At 52.5% G+C, this 21,660-nt stretch overlaps 1 protein-coding gene across 7 annotated transcripts in view; it reads right to left on the bottom strand.

Annotated features, from left to right (window-relative positions):
* Nucleotides 1-21,660, bottom strand: part of TECPR2 (tectonin beta-propeller repeat containing 2) — a 98,125-nt gene that overhangs the window by 34,033 nt on the left and 42,432 nt on the right. For 6 of the 7 annotated variants that reach the window (XM_032345344.1, XM_032345346.1, XM_032345347.1 and 3 more), the window contains 10 exons: nt 20,567-20,699; nt 16,931-17,245; nt 15,111-16,108; nt 13,366-13,549; nt 10,653-10,826; nt 8,632-8,812; nt 7,441-7,582; nt 4,433-4,673; nt 3,634-3,723; nt 1,836-2,069 (listed from right to left, as the gene is read on the bottom strand). In XM_032345344.1, coding sequence (XP_032201235.1) covers nt 1,836-2,069; nt 3,634-3,723; nt 4,433-4,673; nt 7,441-7,582; nt 8,632-8,812; nt 10,653-10,826; nt 13,366-13,549; nt 15,111-16,108; nt 16,931-17,245; nt 20,567-20,699 — 2,692 coding nt within the window. Of the gene's footprint in view, nt 1-1,835; nt 2,070-2,089; nt 2,249-3,633; nt 3,724-4,432; nt 4,674-7,440; nt 7,583-8,631; nt 8,813-10,652; nt 10,827-13,365; nt 13,550-15,110; nt 16,109-16,930; nt 17,246-20,566; nt 20,700-21,660 lie in introns of those variants that run through there. The other variant, XM_032345351.1, reaches the window with a different exon arrangement.

Raw genomic sequence — 21,660 nt, 5'->3', positions numbered from 1 at the left:
GCAGAGCTGGTTCCTGCTCCATGTGGCCTGTCAGGATGCCATCCACTCTGTGCCCACTGTAGCACATGATGTCCTCTGACACACGGGGAGGGGACGCTGCAGGGACACAGCTGTACCTCTCACCCAGACTGTGCAGAAGAGCAGGGCCTCCCACATGCCTCAAGATTCAGTGGTGGGAGAGCACATGTGCCCCGGCCTTCGGACCTACAGGAGGAACCTGCAACATCTTCCAAACGGGTCTGGTTGGGGCTGCGAGAGAAAGGCCCTGGCCAGTAGATGTCTGGATGGTGGCAAGGCTTCCTGGGACAGGCAGGAGGGTCCCCCATCACTGCACCCAGGGCCATGAGCAGCCACAGCTTTGTCTGGTCCGTCACTGTCAGTAATGGTGGCTGGTAAATCCTCAAAAGCTGGAAAGTGATGGCCCCAGGGCTGGGATTAGGCTCAAAGGACAAGGGATGAGGTCATCCAAATGTCCCCAGAAAACTCCTATTTTTAGTATTTGTGCTGCTGAACCGGGCACGACCCTAGACTATCCCCAGCTCGGGACAGTTTGCTTCTGCAGCTGAGTGCCAACCTCCCCCCATTTAAGCTGGATTCTATCCGGGGCCTTGCCAGACAAAAGAACGACGATCCTCCTATACGGTGCCTTATAGGGGCCACACGAGCTGACAGCAGCAGAGCCCAGCCTGCTTCATGGGATGGGGAGAGGCCCCTGGCAGCCGGAGACGCAGCCAGGGGCTGCTGGAGAGGCACGCGCACACGCGTGTGTGTGTGTATGTGTGTGTGTATTTTTAAAGTTTACTTATTTATTTGAAACACAGAGAGCATGTGTGTGAGAAAGAGTACGAATGGGGCGGCAGGGACAGAGGCAGAGGGAGCAGCTAACTCCCCACTGAACAGGGAGCCCGATACAGGGCTGACCCCAGAACCGTGAGATCAGGACCTGAGCCAAAGGCAGACACTTAAGGCGCCCCTATGTATGTACACATCTGAAGTAAACCCTAAGCCCAATGTGGGGCTCAAACTTACGAGTCAGAGATTAAGAGTCACGTGCACTACCGACTGAGCCAGCCAGGTGCCTCTCCCCCTTCTCTCTAATGAGTACACGGGGTTGAATTCTCAAACACTAAATGCTCATACAATTCAACTTTACCACCAACCACACAAAAAACACGGGTTGTCCATTTACCAAAATGGGACACTGTGTGGCAGGGGAGTGTTCCTACGGCTAATGTGGACCTTCTGGAGCTGCCAGGAGCAGCCTCTGCCTTCAGACAAGTCTCTGCTATCAGACTAGCCACACATAAGCTGCCCTCGATCAAGAACCTGCTGCAGCATAACCTCACGCCGTGGGCGGCCTCTACTATCAGGCTTCCAGCACTACCAATGGATGACTGTGCACGGGTCGCGCCCCTCGGGTGGCTCCGTAGCCTTTGAGGGGAGGCTCCGGGAAGAGCTGCCACCCAGAGACGCACAGCAGCTTCTTGGGCCGCTCGAGTGAGAATGGACGCTCGCTGGGCAGGGTTCTAGCTGCAGAGGGCCAGGAGAAGGGCTGCGGAGCCTGTCTGTCCAGGCTCAGAGGGCACAGAGCGATACGCCATGCTGAGCTGGACGGCAGAGGCAGCTCCTCAGGCCGTTCTAGCGGCAGCTTCCTCTGAGCCTGCACTCCTCCGGGGTTCTGCACGCCCTCCAAGCTGACACGGTGGGGAAGCACGGCTCCCGACACGAAGAAGCAGCCCGCTTAACCTGCAAGAGTGGCCCATCCACGTCCTGAAATCCAGCAACCCACACAGTGTCCCGTGAGAACCCACACGAGCCGAACGCAGGGGCCGTACCTAGCTGGGAGAGGTCCAGCCGCGTCCAGTGCATGCCCGTGGGGCAGCTCTTGGACAGTGTCCTGATGAACACCTGCCCGAGGCTGTCCAGGGCCCACAGAGCGTCCTGGCAGGCGGCGTACGCCCTCATCTCGGCGTCGGGAGGCAGCTGCACCGTGGAGGGGCGGGACTGCGCATCCTGGGCGCTGACGCTGCACAGATCCTTGCTGCTCTGGCACAGCCACAAGGAGCTTCCTGCGGAAAAGGTTCGGGTTCGTCACTGACAAGATGCAGCAGGGAGCCCTGGCCTTTGGGCGGCTGATGCCACTGCTCCTGGCTCCCAGGCTGCCACTGTGCACGTGCTCGACGGACCTGAAGTCAGAAGCTGGAGGCGCACCCATGGCCAGCCAGTTAACACAGAAGCCTGAGATGTTCTAAAGGGAGGAAAGAAAGCAGGGCTCAGGAGATTTGGGGAAGGCTACTACGTCAGCTCAGTAGCTCTCACCCTGGACGTTTCATAAGGGCTGGGGAGTCTAACTCAGTGTGACTGGGGCTCTGGAGGGAGTGAGGTCAGCAATCCCTCGGAAGGATGGATCCACAGTTCCCCTGTTCTGGTCTTGGTGGGGGCGGTGTGGGCGGGCAGATCGAGGGAGGCTGCTGGGGAGGCTCGGAAAGCTGGAAAGCATTCTCTCCCCAACTTCTTCTCAAAACCTCGCCTCCTCTCCACCATTTTCATACAGTCCCTTAGACTTAACAGAACGAGTTTAAAATGCAGACAGTCTCTGGGAAACTTCAAGTTTCCATCATAATATAGATCATCTAAAACTTGCGGCAGATAGTTTTAGAATTCACAACTTCTGAGGATTTTGAAAACATAAGGTCACAGGTATGCCACATATCTAACAACAGCCTTGGGAAGCCAAGCAGCAATGAAATGCAGTAACGTTCCAGCCACAAAATGTGTGTGTTCGTGATCGATGGGTCAGCAAGTGGCCCCACAGCAGTTCGGGCCAGGTTTTGTTGCCAAAGAATTTTGTGCCAATCTCTGGATATAACCTACAGTTTTCAGAGCTTACAGATTTCAGAATTCTGGTCAGAAAACCTTTTCCTGTACTGACAAGTGGGCCAAATTTGCTGGGACTAACTGCTCAAATTAACCAGCTGCCTCCTCTGAACCAAAGGCTTCATGGCGTCTTCCCATTCAGCCTTCAGGGCGATCCTAAGAGGGGCCTTTGGTCACTTTGCAGAGGGGTCACCTGACTGCCCAGGCTCCCGGCTCGTTGGCTGCAGCACTGCCTCTCCTGGCTCTAATACCCATGTTCCGGAAGGGGAGGGAAGCTCCGACTGGTCACCAGGAGGTCTGTCCCTGTACTAACAGGGCACAACTGTGGGACTTAGACTAGCCAGAAGCTGTAAACCAGACTGAAAGAGGCTGCAGGGAGGTGACAGAAGACCTCACAAGGGGAAATGGGAAGGCATCCCATGAAGGCTGGTGTCCACTGGCTGCAGTGCTGTGGCCCTGTGACATGTCACCGAAAGTCTCTGGGGGCTGGCCCTAGTGGGACACTGAATGTTCCTCTCCTTCGGAATGATGCCCTGCTTTTAGATTCATTCAACGTCCCCACGCCAGAGCCTTCTCTCCTGCTCAGGCCTACCCAGCTTCGGGGGCCTTGGCTCAGCCAACAAGGGCTGCTTATCTGGGAAGCCACTGCATTGTCTTTGAGGTCCACACGGCCATGCCCCACCTCAACTAGGTCATGGTCAGACCATGGTTTTCACTTTTCAACTGCCAACCCACGCACTATACTTCTCAACCAACCTTCCTTTGAGGGAGCAGTGGAAGCCAGCACAAAGGCCCACTTCGTTGCAGAAGCTGTCCCACGGGGAACAACATTATTCCAGTAAGTGCCTAGAAGGAACCAAAGGAAGCATGTTAAAGAAGGAAGAAGAGAACACACACACTCCAGAGCTTTAGTTCTAGACTACAACTGGTCTTCAAAACCTCTTACAGCTAATTCTAGAATGTCCTTAAAGTAGGAGGTCCACGCCAGCCAGGGCTGTGAGGCCAGTCCCTTGTTCGTCCTCCTACGTGGGCAAGCAGAGCCACAGTCTTACCCAGGGTTGTGGCCGGGGTCGGGGGGCGGTCATGCAGAGGGAGGAGGGCCTCCCTCACAGAAATGAAGCCCGCATGGGAACATGCGGATTATGCCACCCGTCACAGATCTTGCTAGAGACTGGCATTCTCCACAGAGCAAGAACTTTTCCTCCAGGAAATGGACTAGTCCCTCTTACGACATCCTCTACATTTGGGTGGGTCTTTTCACTTAAAGGTGAAATTATGAACATACAAAAGAGCTCCATCTGCCCTTCCTGCATGGTCACAGATTCCCAGGAGAAACTGATCACACGCCATCCAAACGCTGGTACCCAAGTTGTAGGACTGACAGAGTGACAAAAGGAAACTGACACAAAGCGTGCAGGATGCCTCCGTCACAAACACTTGATACACTGGCACCAAATTCTCTTCTGCAGTCGAGTCTTAAAGCTTTTCTTTCAGTGCTGGCTTTAAAATGAAGCTGCGGATTGAGTCAATGCGAAAAGAAAATGGATTCACCCACCGATGAGATTTCCTTTAGCGACATGGAACTCGTTCTTGCCCGAGGAGATCCAGACGCCGCTGTTGTGGACCCCGAGGAGGCTTGGCTGGCACTGCAGCTGCTGAGACCAAAACGCCATGCGCAGCTTATCCGCCACCTTCTCCACGGGCACTTGGGCTGCCGTGGCCACGGAGTGCGTGGCATGGATTATGGTCTGGAATAAGCTGCACTGGTCGAACACCACGTAGTCGGTGATGCTCACCTAGAGAGGGGCACGGAAAGATACCTTCTCTCACTGCAGCGATGAGTGCCTTCTTTTTCTTTTTCTTTTTTTTTAAGACTTTTCTTTTTATTTGACAGACAGAGATCACAAGTAGACAGAGAGGCAGGGAGAGAGAGAGAGAGAGAGGAGGAAGCAGGCTCCCTGCTGAGAAGAGAGCCTGATGCAGGGCTCGATCCCAGAACCCTGAGATCATGACCTGAGCGGAAGGCAGAGGCTTAACCCACTGAACCACCCAGGCGCCCCTATGAGTGCCTTCTGTATGCGCGCCACCCGGAGCTAAGACTGGGCCCGTAACCGGCAAATACCTAGCACTCATGGGCACGCACGCATTTGTGTAAGACCAAAAAAAGTCCAGCAAGACACTATCAAACCACTAATTGTAATTCTGAGGGTCAGATTTAGAGGGACAGAAGAAATTGTTCACCTTCTGTTTTATACATTTTTATCCACCATGGGTCTGTCACAATGGCAGGTATTATTTTTGTGATTATCTATGATCCCTCCTTAGACCCATGAAGCCTTTTATTCTAATCAATAAGAAAGGATCATTTTGCTTTTAAATTTAGATATTTCCAATGGACAACAGCATGCAATTCTTAGAATCGTAATATGGGTTAAAAAAGGTACTATAAGTAGGGTGGTGGAGGTACTTGATGATCTAGACTAGGATTGTCGATAAATATGTCAGTTCAACAGCTCAAACCGGGCCCCACCCTGGACACGATCGGCACAGCCTGGCTCCGGTGTGCAAACCGCTCCTCTAACATTCCTGAAAGACATTTCTTTGGGGTAACTCTGAGGAAAACCTCTCTCTTTCTCTCTCTTTTAAAGATTTTGTTTATTCATTTGACAGAGACACAGTGAGAGACGGAACACAAGCAGGGGGAGAGGGAGAGGGAGAGGGAGAAGCAGGTTTCCCGCCGAGCAGGGAAATTCCCGACACGGGGCTCAATCCCAGGACCCCAGGATCATGACCTGAGCCAAAGGCAGACACTTAATGGTGAGGCCCTCAGGCGGCCCGAGAATCTCTCTCTTGTTGGCAGCTCCGGTTGTCAGAAAGTTCTAAGTTGGTCAAAATCTGCCTCCACGTGACTTTCATGTATACCTGTGCCCTGCTGGGTTTGGTCACAGAGAATGTTGCTCCCTAACTCCTAGGACACCCTTTCACAGGCTGTGTTCCCAGGTCCTGCACAATGAAATGCTGAGTGAAAGGGACATCACTTACTACAGGGAACTTAATTCTAATAAGCAAAAACAAAAAATAAATTACTATAAAAATCAGTGCTTAAATGTACAAATCTGCACTTTTTCACCCACGAAAGGACCTGCACTGTCCTAACTGAGAATGCAGTGAATTGCTTTACCATGTCCGGACCCCGTGGCCCCCTTTCCTGCTATCCAACAGCCTGGCTGCGTGGTCTCGTCACAGCCCACAGAACGCCAGGCAGGGAGCCCTGGGGCTCACCACGTGCGCTGCTGGGCCTCCTCGGAGAGTGCACACGCCAAGGCCACACAGAAAGCCTGTGACAGGCTGTCTCAGTGCCCAACACTTGCAGATAAGCAGGATGCAAATTAAAAAAAAAAAAAAAGGTTTAGCAGCCAAACATAAAGCTGGCTCTGGCGCTACAGAGAAATCAGTCTTAGGAGTAATTAAAATAACTCTGCTTCCAAATACCTCAAAGAAGATTCTGTCAAATTTCTCTAAAGATAACGTTCTGAATATGATGATAAAATGGTATCCAACTTTCTTTAGGCTACTTAAAAATGGAACGTGGTACATATACACATTTGAGAGAGAGTGTGTGAGTACACGCATGCGTGTGTAAACCCAAGTATGCTTACCAGCGTGGAGAAGGTATTTGAAAATCACTTGTACAACTTTTCGGAGCATCAGACATATCAGAGACCTTTGTACACATATACTTACTCATCAAAGGACAAATACAACTTCTTTTGCACATTCTCATCCGACAGACCAAGAGCAGCTAATGACCGACCTGCCCTCGTGTGGCAAGTCTGAGGCAGCGACAGGGCCTGAGCCACTGAAGACAAACACTGCAGAGACGCTGCCTCGTTTCCAGCAGCTGAGGGCCAGAACCACCTCGCTGGCCGCTGCGGGAAGCTGGGGGAGTGACAGCTACACTGAACCGTACCAAAGAGGGGCAGGAACAACTCCTTGAAAAACACATTCTAGGCCACCCCGGCTGGGACCAAGTCATGAGCAGTGAGCTTGCTTACACCCTCCTATTACACAGAGTGTTTCCTTTTCTGGGAGTGTGTGGGAACATTCTCCTCTTTGTTGAAATGCCACTTGCTTAGAGGACTTTGGAACCAGCGGGCAGAGATGAATTTTAATTATAGGCCGGGTTTCCAAACCTGCGGACTAGCTCTTCTCAGCCCATGAGTTCAGAATTCAACATCATTACTACCCAGGTCTTCAAAAGGATATCACTGGGCTTATTTAGCACGTAAGGATAAATTTCTAAATAATACCGAAACGGAAAAAGAAGTAATAAACAGAGCCTGGACATTTAAGCAAAGAGAGTTCTACAAGTTACTTCCTACAATGAAAACCCCGGATACTTCTAACGCGCTCAAATAGAGTGAAGACTAACTCATCGAAGAGTGAAAGTAAATGTTGTTCATTTAATCCAACCTCCTCAATCTCTTCAAGGAGAAGAAGGGCTGTAAAAGGAGGAGCAGAGCAGAGGCATCCTGGCCAGCACCCCCCGAGCCGAGCACCTACTTGCCACCAGTGGTCGTCATCTCCCTGGGGCTTCTTGGAAACGATACCAGTTCGGAACCATAGGTTCCCTTGGATGTCCAGGGCCCACAGAGTCTGCTGGTCCCCGAGAGTTATACAGACGGGTTCCAAAGCCTGCCTTTCACTGGAAACAGGGAAGAGAAGGGAGAGTCAGCGCCCACACTCCAAGTGCCCAGCCTGACTGGGAACGTGGGCTTCAAGTGTCTCCCGGGTGGGTTTAGACCCCACCCCCAAGTTCCATGGAAGGAAGCTCGAGTTTCAAGTTACGTTGTTGTTTAAATGTGTGGCAGCTTCTGAAAGACATACTGAAAAGCCGGCATGGTGGGAAACCCCTGGGAGGAAAGAGCCTACGAGAGAGAGCGTGGGCAACCAGGGCGCCTCGGCCTCCCTGCTCCTCCCACACAACTGAGCCAGCGGAGGTGCCCCGTGTGCCAGGCTGTGTCGGGCAGCAGCAGCTGGGCGGACGCTGCCTCTCCGCACGCAGTGCCCTTCCCCCTCCCGCCCCTCGGGAAAAGCCCCTGCTCAGCTCTGCTCTGGCACGGGACGGTCCTCGCTGACCGGCACTGGGGGAGAGCAGGGCTGGGGCCAGCCTGGTCGCACACCCAGCCCAGCCCCGCTGTGGCTCACGGTAGCCACTCGCTCATGCTGACTGGGTGCTAGGTTCAAACCAAAAAGATCCTAGTCTAATTTTTCTAATTAGCAAAATGATTTGATGGTAATTCTATAATTAAAATTTTGAGTGGTGTAAGTCACCAAAGAAATTACTAGAGATCAATTACCACTGATGATAATGAAGGAAAAACGTCTGGCCTGAAACCACTGAGATTCTACACAGAAACCACCTGACAGGGCCGGGCAGTGCTGAATGGAAACTGTCGTAAGACCCGTGATCGTGTGATGCCTGAGGTCACACGAGAGGGCGTCGGCATTTTAAAAAGCTTTGCCCTGACCCAGCGCCCAGTCTGCCGGTCAGAGGCAGGCACAGGGCGACCTGCGGTCAGGCTGCGGCCATCGGCTCCACTGACTCCAGACAACACTATCCCCATGGAGAGCTTCAGAGAAGCAGCTCTGCCAGGGCCAGCCTCCCAGGGGCGCATTAAGGGGAGTCAGGGTGACAAAGAACCAAGGGTGGGACAAGCGAGATGGGGAGGACGCGCCTGCTCCCGCCGGTACCTGACGATGTCACATTTCCACTGCTCCCCCTCGGGGCAGAAGCTGCTTACGCCCTCCCGGTACAGGAGGGCTCTCTGCTCTGTCAGCGCCCACACCACGCTGTTTCGGGCTGTGACCTGGGACAGTGGGTATGGACAGTCGACCTTTACGGCTCTGGCACAAGGGCGATCCACACTGAGACCTGCCAGGGAGACAGACAGGAAGCCCCCAAGACACACAGTCAGGACTTGGCACCTCATTTGTATTCTGCTGTTTGCTGCTGCTTCTTCTTCTTTTGGTATTCTGCTATATTCTTGTGTAGCAAGCATTCTGTCTTTTTAAGGTCTAGTTAACAAAACATAGTTAGGTTGTGCTTAAATAGGGCATGTATTTGAAGTGTTTTCAAATGCTCTCTGGAAACTGAAGGAACGGCAATTCAGAATCTGCGGGTATCCCAAAGTCGCTTCAGATGTTCCCGAAGAACAAGAAAGCCCAGGGCAGAGCAGCCAGACCCTGAGCCAAGAGCAGCCAGGCCAAGAGCAACACGTGCTCTGTGGCTGTGCCCTCAGAGCCTCGGGGCGAGCAGAGCTGGGGCAGCCGTGGAAGGCCCCCCGCCCTCTGCAGAGCAGCTCCGACGAAGCAGCCACCCTCTCTTGCTCTGGACCTGGTTGGGGGGTTGGTTCCCCACATGAAAAGAAAGGTGATGTCCCTCACCCAGCAAGGCTATGGCAGGGCCAGAGCTCAGAGTCGCTGACGCCCCATCCAGGACTCCTGCCCCCCACCTCTTCGGAGCCTGTCTGCAGCCCGGAGCTGCCGGGACAGCTGCTAACTCAAACCCCATACTCTGCGGCATCAGTGTGCACTCAGTTCTCAGTGCCCCAGCGTGTTCCCCGACTCCTCGCAGAAGCCCCGTGGTCCCACGTTCTCAGCTGTCTCCCTCACCTTCAACCAGGGGGAGTCACCTGCTGGGCTGCTTACACTACACACCATCAGGCCAGCCCTGGAGCCGAACACGGCTGGTCTGGTACTACTGGTTAAGAGGGTGCCCGTTCCTCAACCCCAGGCCAGAGGCGCTCTGTCTCCTCACCAGGAACAAAACTCAAGTGCTCCTGGAAACGGGATATGCATCTGCCTTTCCAGAGCTATTACCACTTGAAGGGAGAGACCAGAACTCGCACACGGCCAGGAGCTGGCGAGGCTGACCACCAGGGCTCAGGCAGCGGCTTCTAGGAGATGCTGGCCCTCCCACGTGTGAGGAAGAGCCAGGGGTGCGGAGACTTTTGGTCTCAGAGCATCACCCCGGCTGACAGCTCGAAACAGAGATTAAAACAGTCTCCACAAATCAGCAATATTAGATGGTGAGAAGATTGATCTTTACGTAAATCCAGTACAACCTCTTGACAGCCAGAAGAGAGCTCCCACCCCGCCCCCTTTCCATACGCCGAGAAATCACGTTGCCTTTGGAAAGTCATATCCTATTTTGCTGACATAAACACTCACGCTCATTACAGTTTATTTCTAATAAACAAGTCCCACTGAGTCTCCTCTGGCAGCTGAAGGTTCCCCTCAGGGCAGTTTATTAGGACGAAATGAACTGCTACTTAGATCAAATGATTTTTCTCGTTGTTTCTTCCTGGCCCACATGGAAGTAAGTATACGGCGACAGGACTATGACCTGGCTGAAAGAAGTCCAGCCATAACCTAAAGGAAAAAATGATTCTAATGTCACTTCCCCGGTATTCTTTCCCCTTAAGATCTGATATTGCAGCACAAGTGACAGGCAATGGTTAGCCGTAAGGAGAGTAAGAGTCTGTTTCCGTATCTCACTGAATAACTCTATTAAGTCTTGCTCTAAACTTGTCCGGGTTGGATGTGAGTCAGTAGCAGGAAACTGCTAATATATTCCAAAGGCAGACTGTCTTCAATTGATTTTTAGCCCCTTCGTCATTGTGATGGCTCTAAGTGTGGCCCTAACAAAGTGAGGGACAGTAGGAAGCAATTACCCCCTCCCCCCACAGAAGCTGGAGGACCGCCCCCGTTACCTGTCTGCAGGTACAGATCTCCATTTGTCCTGATGATCCAGGCCGTGTCATCGCTCAGGGCCACAAACACTGCCTGGGGCAGGGCTTCGTACCAGTGCCGCTTCCCCTTGATGGTCACTTTTCCACAAGCAAAAGCTCGGTTTGATTTCTGCTCAATCTTCCAGAGAAGGGCTCCTGTAGAAATAAAAATTCTGTTCCCCATCCAATAACCGCAGAGAATTACTTACACAAAACACTTCATCCCAGTTGCTGTGGGGGAGAGAGATTTCTACAACCTCTCTCCCCCTTTTGCTTCCACCCCAACTGGGGAAAGAGCCCACAGAGCCAAGGTTTGGTTCCTCGGTCACCTCCCACCAGCTGTGTGGCTTCAGGTGTCAAGTCACCTACGGTCTCTCCATGCCGGACTTCCTCCTCTGTACCTACAGGGCTGCTAGGGAAACTGGAGGCGAGAACAGATCGGTGACATGGCACACCGAGCCGGACAGACCTCAGGCACTCCTGACGCGGACAGTGGCAGTGCTGACGCGGTAACGTCAGGAGGCACAACTCGTCCCCCACGAGAGGTTGAAAAGTCCTAGGGGATTCGGACGGGTCACTTCTGGACCAACTGAGGGTTACGATGCACAGACAGGAGGCACTTGAGCAGGGCTGTCCTTTTTTACTCAGAAAGGGACTGTGACAAACAGAGATGTAGAAGGGGAGGGAGGAGGACGGCGTGCTGTGTACGTGGGGGGGGGGGGGGACGCAGGCCAGGCGTGCTGTGTACGTGGGGGGGGGAGACGCAGGCCAGGCGTGCTGTGTACGTGGGGGAGACGCAGGCCAGGCGGCCGCATGCAAGCAGCCACCAGAGAATCACCAAGACCACAGGCTGGACTAGAGGGTCTGATGGGGAGAGCCGAGGTAAGAGGAGAAAAGCCAGACGGCTAAGCTCGAAGCACACCCTGAACACAGTGGGGCGCTGGTGCCCCTGAAGACGCGGACACTGCAGGGCGACTCAGTCAAGAACACTGATCTGGTGAGGACAGAATTCCTATGAGATTGCGAGGGCCAGAAGGTTTTGGAAACACAAAGTCATCAACAGAATCAGGATAGAACCAAGGCTTCTAAGCGGCTGGGAGGGTGAACAGAAGTAAATGGCAGAGAAAGAATTAAAGCGCACAATTACATAACGAGAGTTAAAGACTAGACTGTGATCTCAGCCACTCTCTAAAGGAAAATTATTTTTCAAATAAGCAAAGAGATAAAACAACCTTGAACAAACTGCTATTTTAAATAGTGACAAAGACCAGGAAGAATTCAAGGAAATCCATCAGAAACACAGTAAAATTACGGGGATAAGTCTAAAGTCACAGAGTACATTTTGTCTGACTTCTGCTCGTGTCTTAACAATAAGAAGATCCTATGCGGGGTGCCTGGGTGGCTCAGTGGTTGAGTGTCTGTCTTCGGCTCAGGTCACGGTCTCAGGGAGGGTCCTGGGATCGAGCCCAACATCGGGATCCCTGCTCAGCAGGAAAGCCTGCTTCCCCTCTCCCACTCGCCCTGCTCTGTTCCCTGTCTCGCTGTGTCTCCCTCTTTCAAATAAAAATAAAATCTCTAAAAAAGAGCGGGGGGGAGTTACTAAGAGGCAAATACACAGGAATACTTCTATTCTACCTACCCACCGCCCCAGCAGGTGAAGTGGCCAACATTATGACAAACAGATGCGCAAATGATTCTGGACAGGGAAGGGAGGTACAGGCTCAAAGCCTAGCAGAGCATCATTCAGGAAATGTCCGCTCCGGTTCACTAAAAATGGTTAGCCAGACCATGGCTTGCACGAATGAACGCATTTTTCTTTTACATTCAGGGAGGAGATGATCTGGCCAAAGCATACACATAGTTCATTAAAGAAAAAATTTCTAGAAAGGAACCCCAATAATCTATATCCACGTAAGTCTATCTCCATTGGTTCAGTTGCTTTAAAACAACACAAGAAAACAGGAACACGGGCGCCTGTGTGGCTTGGTCAGTGAAGCGTCCAGCTTTTGATTTTGGCTCAGATCATGATGTCAGGGTTGTGACACTGAGCCCCGTGTTAGGCTTCGTGCTGGGTGTAGAGCCTGCTTAAGATCCTCTCTCTCGGGCGCCCGGGTGGCTCAGTGGGTTAAAGCCTCTGCCTTCAGCCCAGGTCACAATCCTGGGGTCCTGGGATCGAGCCCCGCGTCGGGCTCTTTGCTCCCCGGGGAGCCTGTTTCCCCCTCTCTCTCTGCCTGCCTCTCTGCCTGCTTGTGATCTCTGTCTGCCATATAAATAAATAAAATCTTAAAAAAAAAAAGAAAGATCCTCTCTCTCCTCCCTCTGCCCCTCCCCTTCCATAAAAGAAATAAGGACACATTTTTATAAGGTGTTCATATGTTAATCTCTCTCCAAAAAAAGCCCTCAACATTCAAGCAGTTTGCATAGCTTATAAAAACATGTTAATGTGTTAACATTGTAATTAATAAAAAAAACCGAACCAAGATTCAAGCTGAACATCCATTTACTGGATGTTTATTAATCAATGTCAAATGAAGCAACCCCTGTTCTTTGGAGAAAACCCTCAGACGTGCATGCACTGGTCACATGCTGCACGGATGGCACTGTGGCAGGGCCCCCCGTGTGCCCGCCCTGTGCCCGCCGTGCGCTGGGCCACTACACCGGCAGGAGCAGGGATGGGGGAGCCGGGGAGGCCAACCTGAGGGGGAGACCGCCACCTGCTGGACGGCGTCCTCAAACTTCTGCCAGCGGAGCCCCGCGCCCGGCAGTGCGCTGCAGAACAGGCCGCCTTTGTAGTCCAGGCACCAAATGTACTTCTCGGAGACCGCCAAGCTGAGTATGCCGTAGCCGGGACCGGAGTATCCCATCCAGCTTTCTGCAAACTAACAAGGACAGAGCTGGTGAGTTCCGTTGCAGAGCGCTGAGCCGCGCTGTCGGGCAGTTGTCCGTAAGTCACAGGGCGGAGGGTCTCTGAGAAGCCAAGCGGGGACCTGCTGTCTTTGGACTGTACTGAGAGAAGCGTTCTGCAATGGGGGCTACTGTCCCCCGGGAGAGCCCGCCTGGGTAGCTCCCCGTCAAGTCAGAACACCCTTCCTAATGCGGTCCTGACCTTCAAACAACCTAGTTCTTGCACAACACACAACGCGCATGCAAACCCACGTTCTGTGCTTCGGATCCTTGCCGAGGTGCGCAGATGAGCAGCCCTGCCACCGGCTCTGTGCCCTCGCCCTTGGGTTTTAAGCATGGACCCATCGTGCGGCTAATGGAAATCTGGACAAGATACTGAGTCTGGCTGAATTCTATAGACTGATGGTTTGTTGCCATGATTCTTTAAAAAAGAGCTAAATGAAGTCTTTGCAGCTTAACAGTTTTCTAAACCGCAGAAGGAATCAAAGTGCTTGCACCATCACCCAAATATGGAAGTTCGCTGCTTCACAAAGAATGGCACCCGCCCCTTCTCATTCTCAATCCAGCCCTGCTCCCCGTGACGAGTGCCCCACGCCCCTGGCAAATGCCACAAAATCTCTTGGTTTTCCAGCTACTGGATGGGGAGGAGGGAGGACCATGAAGGGAGGAAGCAGTCCTCCAAGCACCAGGTCCTCTCTCACCTAGGGGAGGGCTTTTCTAAAGTTCTCGCCCCCAATCTCAACAGCCTGCACGAGACGTCGTCAGCCCGCCCATCAGGCCTCCCACAGCCCTGACTTGGCTGGCCAGCATCGGCCAAGAGTCGTGCTCAGCTGAGACGATCGGCAGGCACGTCTGGGTCTCCCTGGAGATTCTGGGATCCAGACTGGCTATCTGCGCCCGCAGCGGCCAACACCAAACACAGAGCCTGGCAGCCGAAGGCACTCAAGAAATGCTGAGCACAGGCGAGACCGAGTGGAAGATCTCACCTTCCGGCATTTGTCTCAGAACAAGTAAGCAGGACATGTCTCTGCCGATGCAGGACAGCACAGAGGCGGGGAGTGGGGTCTTGGGCCAGCCGTGCCCTTCACTCACTATGTGACCTGTGTAAGCCGTTTCCCTACGACTCCTTCCCTCCGCTGTAAAATGGGGACCGAGGCAGCACCTACTTCTTTACCTACTTTTGTTTTGTTCTTGGAGAAGGAAATAAGTTGAACTTACAAAGTGCTTAGCGTGGTGCCTGGCAAGCGGCAAGAGCTTCCCGAACAACGCGTGTCGTTAGCGCTGGGAGAATCTAGTGGTCCGTTTAGGGGAAGCACACGCATGTTCACACTCCTAATCCACACCCCACAATGACTTAGCAGGACAAGTTATAAGACCTGATTAGTCTCGAAACCAAATACACTGAAAAATAATGACTTGCTAAGAAAAGTAAGCATTTTGAAAACAATCTCTGTTACGTAAATGATCAGGAATCATCATCCTTGACTACGTGGGTTGGGTGGACCCCAGGACACCGACCACCCCAAACCCACATACCTGATCTGACTTTAGGAGCCCAGTGTCCTCCGCGCCAGGCTGGCTCAGGTCCTGCAGGGAGCGACTACCACCGAGCTCTGTCACACTCGTCTCCGAGGAAGAGGAAGGCAACCCCTGGGCATAGATGTCCTCCTCGTCACTGGATGTCAACACTGGGTCCCGTGAAGGCTGCTCGAGCCAAGGCTCATGGGTGTGAGCCGTCAAGGCAGAGACTGGGGGTGTCAGCCGCCCTCTCACACTCCCCGAGTCACATCCCGAGGCAACCATTTCCTTCAGCCCCGTGTCACTGTCGTTGACAGTGTGCCAGGGATGTGAGCCGAGGTGGCAGGGGCCCCCCATGCGTGTGAGGAAGCCCTGCTCCTTGCTGGGCTCCTCGGCACAGCCTTCGTCAGCTCCGGTCCCTGGCAGCTGCGGCTCGGCACGGGGGGCCCAGCTGAGGCTGGAAGGCACCGGGGGTGAGTCCAGGAAAGGGGCTTCAGAAAAAGTGCTTTGGGGGTCATCAAGCTCCACATCCCCTGCTTCCCGGGCCTCTGCAGAGCTGTCCTTTTCTCCACAGGGCGACTGTCTGCTATTCAGTCCATCATCTGTGGGACAAGGTTCCTCTCTGAGTTCTGTAACGTCACTACCTTCCACAGCTTCCCTCAGCTCCAGGAGTGAAGTCCACGCTCCACTGTGCGGCCCTGTGTCTTCTGCACAGTCACATCGTGGGAGTCCAGGTCTGTCGCCATTCCCTTCATGCAGGATGGCAGTGATGGGCTCAGGCACCTCCAGGACACTGAACGCTTCGGGGTCAATATTTTCCTGCAGGACACCATTCACCTCACCGCTGAGGTTACTCTCCCGGTCAGGAGACTCTGTGCTCAACCGATCCACGATGCTGCCCAAACTCGAGGTCATAGACAGCAGGTCCGTGTTCAAGGACTGGGGACTGTCACCCGGAAACTCATAGCAGGGAGTTGATTCAAGGGAACTGTGGCAGGTGTTCCTGCTTGCACCTTCTAATTTAAAATTTAAAATAAGAATGTTTAAAATGGGGTATGACTCCATATAAATAGTAAGAGACTAAAAAACACAATTTTGGCTCAAGGAAAAAAGTACATTTCAAATGAAGGATATTTAAGTGGTGAGGAATGCATCTCTCAAGTACGAATTATCCCATGCAGAGATGTCTTAAATGGATGCAAACATCAGAGACAGTGATGGGCTCTAGGCCTTGCTCAAGAAATGTTAATGTTGGAAAACAAAGGAAAGGATGGACAGTAGACCAGTTGTTTAAAATTATTAACAAGCTTAGCATGTTAATATTAATAATATCTGGTACGTATGTGTAGCTCGAGAGGCCTAACAGGAATGAAGGAGTAAAAAGTTAAACCATTTCTATGTTAAATCCCATGGTCGGTAATCTATCCAACACCAAATGTAAAACGACCCATCTAGACACCAGCATAATCTTCTATTTCTGAGCCTTTCCATCCAGGCTCATAGTGTCTCTTGTCTAATACGTGCTTTACATGGATACATCTAAAATTTTACTTAACTACAGCCCCAGACCCATCAAGCAGGGTGGTAAGTACACAGGTGTGTGTTATTGTATTACTCACACCCCACGAAGGTGCTTTCGGTGTGTGTGGTACTCTTTCTTAACATATGAAATACTTCACGGTAAAACTCCTCCGAGGAAAGAGCACCCGTGTCTTCTGAAGCCTTCTCTGCTTCTCACCGAATGGGCAAACGCTCACGCAGGGCAAGGAGCACTCCCCAAAACTGTGCGAGAACGGCCCTGCGTAAGGAGTCAGTGTGCGTTTTGTGAAGGACGGTACCTGATCGCTTCTTCCTCTTCTTTTTCACTTTCAGAGGCTTCACGACAAGCTCCTGGTCGAAGTCTTCGGAGCTGATCACGCTGAATCTCTGTGAGGCGGGCTGGCCTCCCCTCCCCAGCTCTGGAGCTGCCTGGAGCCCAGAGCCACTGTCGGTGGAGTTGAGCGAGCTGCTCCTGCTCCTGGGTTCGCTGGCCACAGAGCTGGCCACGGAAGAGCCCCTGAGCCTTGTCTCCGAAACCGGGGCCCCCAACGGCTTCTCCCCACGTTGCCCAGGGGCCTGCTCTGCGCATCCCAGTGTCTCCAGACCATCTCGCGCTGAGAAAGAGAGTTGGGGGTCACTGCTGGCTGTCTAAGGAAGTCGACAAGCTCTCATTCAGTCTGCTAACCCTAAATCCCCGCCCGCTAGGCTCAGAGAGACTGCTGAAGCGGGAAGGTCGCACATAACAGTCTAAAACGGCTCTGTGCTCCGGAGAGCTCACACACCACAATCAGGAAAATGACTCGTCACGGCGATTTTCTACAAATAGCTCAATAGGAATGGAACACTACTAAGCATACAGCATTTCTTACACCAATTCAGAAATAATTCCTAAAGAAGACAAATGACCTGTTTCTAAGAAGAGGGCTTAGTGATAGCCCCTACTTAGATCACACCTTAAACATAAAAGAACTCAAAAGGCGCTTGAAAAATATATGCGTACCTATATTTCTTGAAATTTAAGAAGAGAAAGGGCATTTTCCATGAGAACAAACGCAGGACAGAGAAGTGTGGCGTGAGGATGTGGCAGCAGAGGCTCAAGGCACCCTGCTCTGTACCCACGAACAAGAGCCAGCGAGTTTCTCACCTTCACGGACTCGTCCTTCTCAACACAACAGCACAAGTCACCATGGCCACCAGGGCTCCGGCCACAGGACCCCGTACACAGGACTACGGACGACTTCACCCACTCAGCCATCCCGATAGCCGTACGCACTACGGGCCCGGCACTGCTCGGGGACCACCAGTCAGACAGGAACTCCTGTCCTCTCATGGGGGTGGCCCCGGGGCAAACTAGGGGCTTCTCTGTGCAAGCTGGGGACGGACACGCAGGGCTCTGCACGGAGCGAAGCCTGGCCAGGGAAGTGACTTGTTAAAGACCACAGGAGCCGATGGCAGGTCTCGGTCTAGAGCTATCCTGTGCAATACAGCAGTCACTGCCATGTGCAGCTATTTAAACTCAAAGTCGAGCACAACGTAAATGCAGCTGCGCTCCCCACACTGCAAGCGCTCGGCAGCCACTGGGGACGGCGCGGACACAGAGCGCTTCCGTCCCCGCAGAGCAGCCCCCCGGACTTCCCTCCCGCGAGCCGCCCGCCCTTGCCCTTGACCACACCATGCAGATGCCAGCTCCGCAAACTTAAGACTCAGAGCTTAGTCCTGTTCCACAAAGATTGCGGCCTGGGGTGACAGCTACCCTGACCGACCCTCTGACCCAAGACATATCTCACTCCCACCCCACACCCGCCCCGCCATCTTGTAAGAGGCAGTAAAGTGGGGGCCAAGGTACCCCTTAGGACATTTTCATCTTTTCAAGTCCTAAATATCTGGCTCTGAGAGGCTGTTTGGGATATTTTCCTACTCACCAGACTTTGTATTCTGACATTACAAAAGGACAAAGGCCTTAGTAACGCCTGGGGGCTCAGGGGCTTGCCGCCTGGAGGCCCTTCCCTTGCCTTGTTCCTGCCTTGCTTCCCGCTCTAGAAGGCCCTGGGTTTGCAACTGGCCCACCCACTTGGGTCCAGGCCTTCTACTCCCTCTCCTCCCTCTCCTGCAGTGACTCAGACACCAGCTAGTGCTGGTGAGAGCAGAAGGCAGAGCAAGGATGTCTCCAGGGTCAAGATACCCTAAGCCCATCGCTATGACAAAAGGTCCACACTTCTGACCAACGTAGCCAGGCAGGAGAAGCAGGAGAAGCGTTGGCTGAAGCAGCAATCGGAAGACGGGGCTGGTGGATTTGGGGCTTGTCATTTACCCACCCCCCCAAGTCCTTGGTTTTCTAATCTGAAACGGGACACCGCGGATTAAGAAACACTCAGTCGGGGCTTCTGTGTGCCATATGCTATCTGGGGCCACAAAGCTGAGCTACAAGATCCTCGCAACCAAAAGGTTTACTATTTGGTGAGGGAAGGACATGGTAAGGAAACGGCCCCCCGGCTGCAACAGCGGTAGGAGGAAAGGCCCCTGGGAACTCCAGCGAAGACTGGGAGGGCCGACTTAACTAAAGCACTCAGGGAAAGTGTCAAAGATACAGGAAGACCTGAACTGAGAGCAGAGGGCAGCCCCGGCTAAAGCAGGCCACGTCAGGGAGGGCACACAGCCAGCACTCAGACCCGCCTGGGGTGCTGCGGACGGGGGTGGCGGCAGGAACCTGGAGCGCTCAGCTGGGGTGGGGGTGCCCTGCACACCACCTGGGACATGGTGGCAACCGGAGCAGTGAGCAAGGAAGGCACGAGGCCGTTCCCAGCCCCGGGGAGAAGGGGGACTGGCTGGGGATAGGCCGTGGCAGGGCCACCTGCCTCATGTTTCCGGCAGGCTTGTCCTGAGCATCAAACAAGATGCCTGTGAAATTGCTCCGTGAACTCGAGGCTATACGTGTGCGGGGCCTCGGGGGCCACACAGATGTCCCCCGCGTGCGGCTCACATCCCCCCAGCAGTGGTGTCTTCGGGACCTCGCTGCAATTTCCACAGCCCCAGGCTCGTTTGGAGAATCAGTACCTTCCATGCAGGGCTGTGTTCAGGATTTTATGGGGTCATGATTGTGAAGTGCTCTGGAGTGTCTGGAACACAGTGAGAACAAAGCGAGGGACAGAGAGGAGGAGGGGCTCCCCACATGGCTGCTGTCACCATGGGGACAAGTTCACTGACAAGCCCCAAATACACCAAGTACCATGATGTGTGCACGGGAACATGCTCGCCAGAACCGGGGCTGTGGGACTTAGAACAAGAAGACGGAAGCGCGGAGAATGATCAGTGTCATACGAAGAACTGCGTGGAGGGTAAAGGACATGTTCCAGAGAACAGATTTCAATGTCCTAAAATCTTGGCAAATCTGTGCTTTGAAGTATCAACCCCACAGGCAGTCTCAGGGTGCCAGTGGCCAGTCATGTGCGTGCTGAGTTCTCCTCACTACTCGTCCAGCCCCCCACCTTCCAGACCCATGGAACCACTTCACCAAATGCGAGGCTGTCTGATGTGAGCCTTAAAGTAGATAAGTTTCAAGAAAAGCACTGTAAACCATATTTTAAGAATCACAGGAGGGAGGCCTGGGCAGCTCAGTGGGTTAAGCATCTGACTCTTGGTTTCAGCTCAGGTCATGAGCTCAGGGTCGTGAGATCGAGGCCTGGAATGATGCTCCGCACTCAGTGCGTGGTCTGCTTGAGATTCTCGCCCTCTCCCTCTGCCCCTCCCCCTGCTCTTACACACTCTCTCTCTAAAACGAAACAAAACAAAAAAATCTTAAAAGAATCATAGGAAACCCTCCAAATACTTCCTTGTTCAGATAAAGCTACAGTTGTTTAACAAAGTAATGCTAATAAGCTTTATCAGTTATAAACTACAATTACATATACACAGCACATTTTATAACAAATACAAACCTATTGATGCTAATCCTTCAGGTCTGCTTGAAATTCTTATAATGTTCCTATCTCCCTTTAAGAAAAATATTTCATTTTCTGTGCAGGAAACAGACACGATGTCACCTGATCCTTCCAAACCAGCAATTGTGGCCTGTCCAAAAAAAAAAAAAAAGAAAAGAAAAAGAAAATCACACAACCAGGCAATATTAACAGCTGAAAGCGGTCACAAAGGTGCAGGAGCCCAGAAGAGTCCGATGACACCTGTGCTCTGCCAGGCTCTTTCTGAACCAGCTTAGAAGTGACAAATGCAAGGGGCACCTGGGTGGCTCAGTGGGTTAAAGACTCTGCCTTCGGCTCAGGTCATGATCTCAGGGTCCTGGGATCGAGTCCCGCATCGGGCTCTCTGCTCAGCAGGGAGCCTGCTTCACCCTCTCTGCCTGCCTCTCTGCCTGCTTGTGATCTCTGTCAAATAAATGAATAAAATCTTTTTAAAAAATTTATTATTTTTTAAAGATCTTATTTATTTATTTGACAGACAAAGATCACAAGTAGGCAGAGAGAGAAGTAAATAATCCTGATGAACATCTAGAAGCATGCCATCAGTCTGAAAGCTGCCCATGATGGTGCTGTGTACACTCTGATGGAAGCCACAACGTCTGCATGTGGACAGCCCCTTTGTCTAGTGAAGTTAATGCTACCTGTCGCAGAAAGCACTGGGGTAAGGGCTCAGAAGAAAGGAACTGATACAAAGTCACCAAACCTCTCAACCCCACTTATTACTAAGTGTGCATCAAGTTCAAAGAGTACCTAGAGAAAGAAGAAAACTTAAGTTGTCTATAAGTGAAGAATACAGAGATGCCTTTCGAAGTGTTCCTTCAGAAGAGAAACCAACTCAGGGTTAAAGGGCAGCTTGGGGGCCCCAGTCCCGCTTGCCCTACCCTCAGGTTCCAGGTGAGGAAGCCATGCCAGGCAGACGACACTTCCGCTTAGAGGCAAAACAGCTAGAAGGTTCTACCAAAACCAAATCTATCAAATAATTAGACCCTTACCTGATTTCCTTGCAAAGGAAAAAGTAAAGCATTAGAATTAATGCTGTTTCTTCTACCATTATG

Source organism: Mustela erminea, chromosome 5 (genome assembly GCF_009829155.1).
Source record: "Mustela erminea isolate mMusErm1 chromosome 5, mMusErm1.Pri, whole genome shotgun sequence".
NCBI classification, from domain to species: Eukaryota; Metazoa; Chordata; class Mammalia; order Carnivora; family Mustelidae; genus Mustela; species Mustela erminea.
This window is presented reverse-complemented; position numbering and strand designations above follow the sequence as displayed.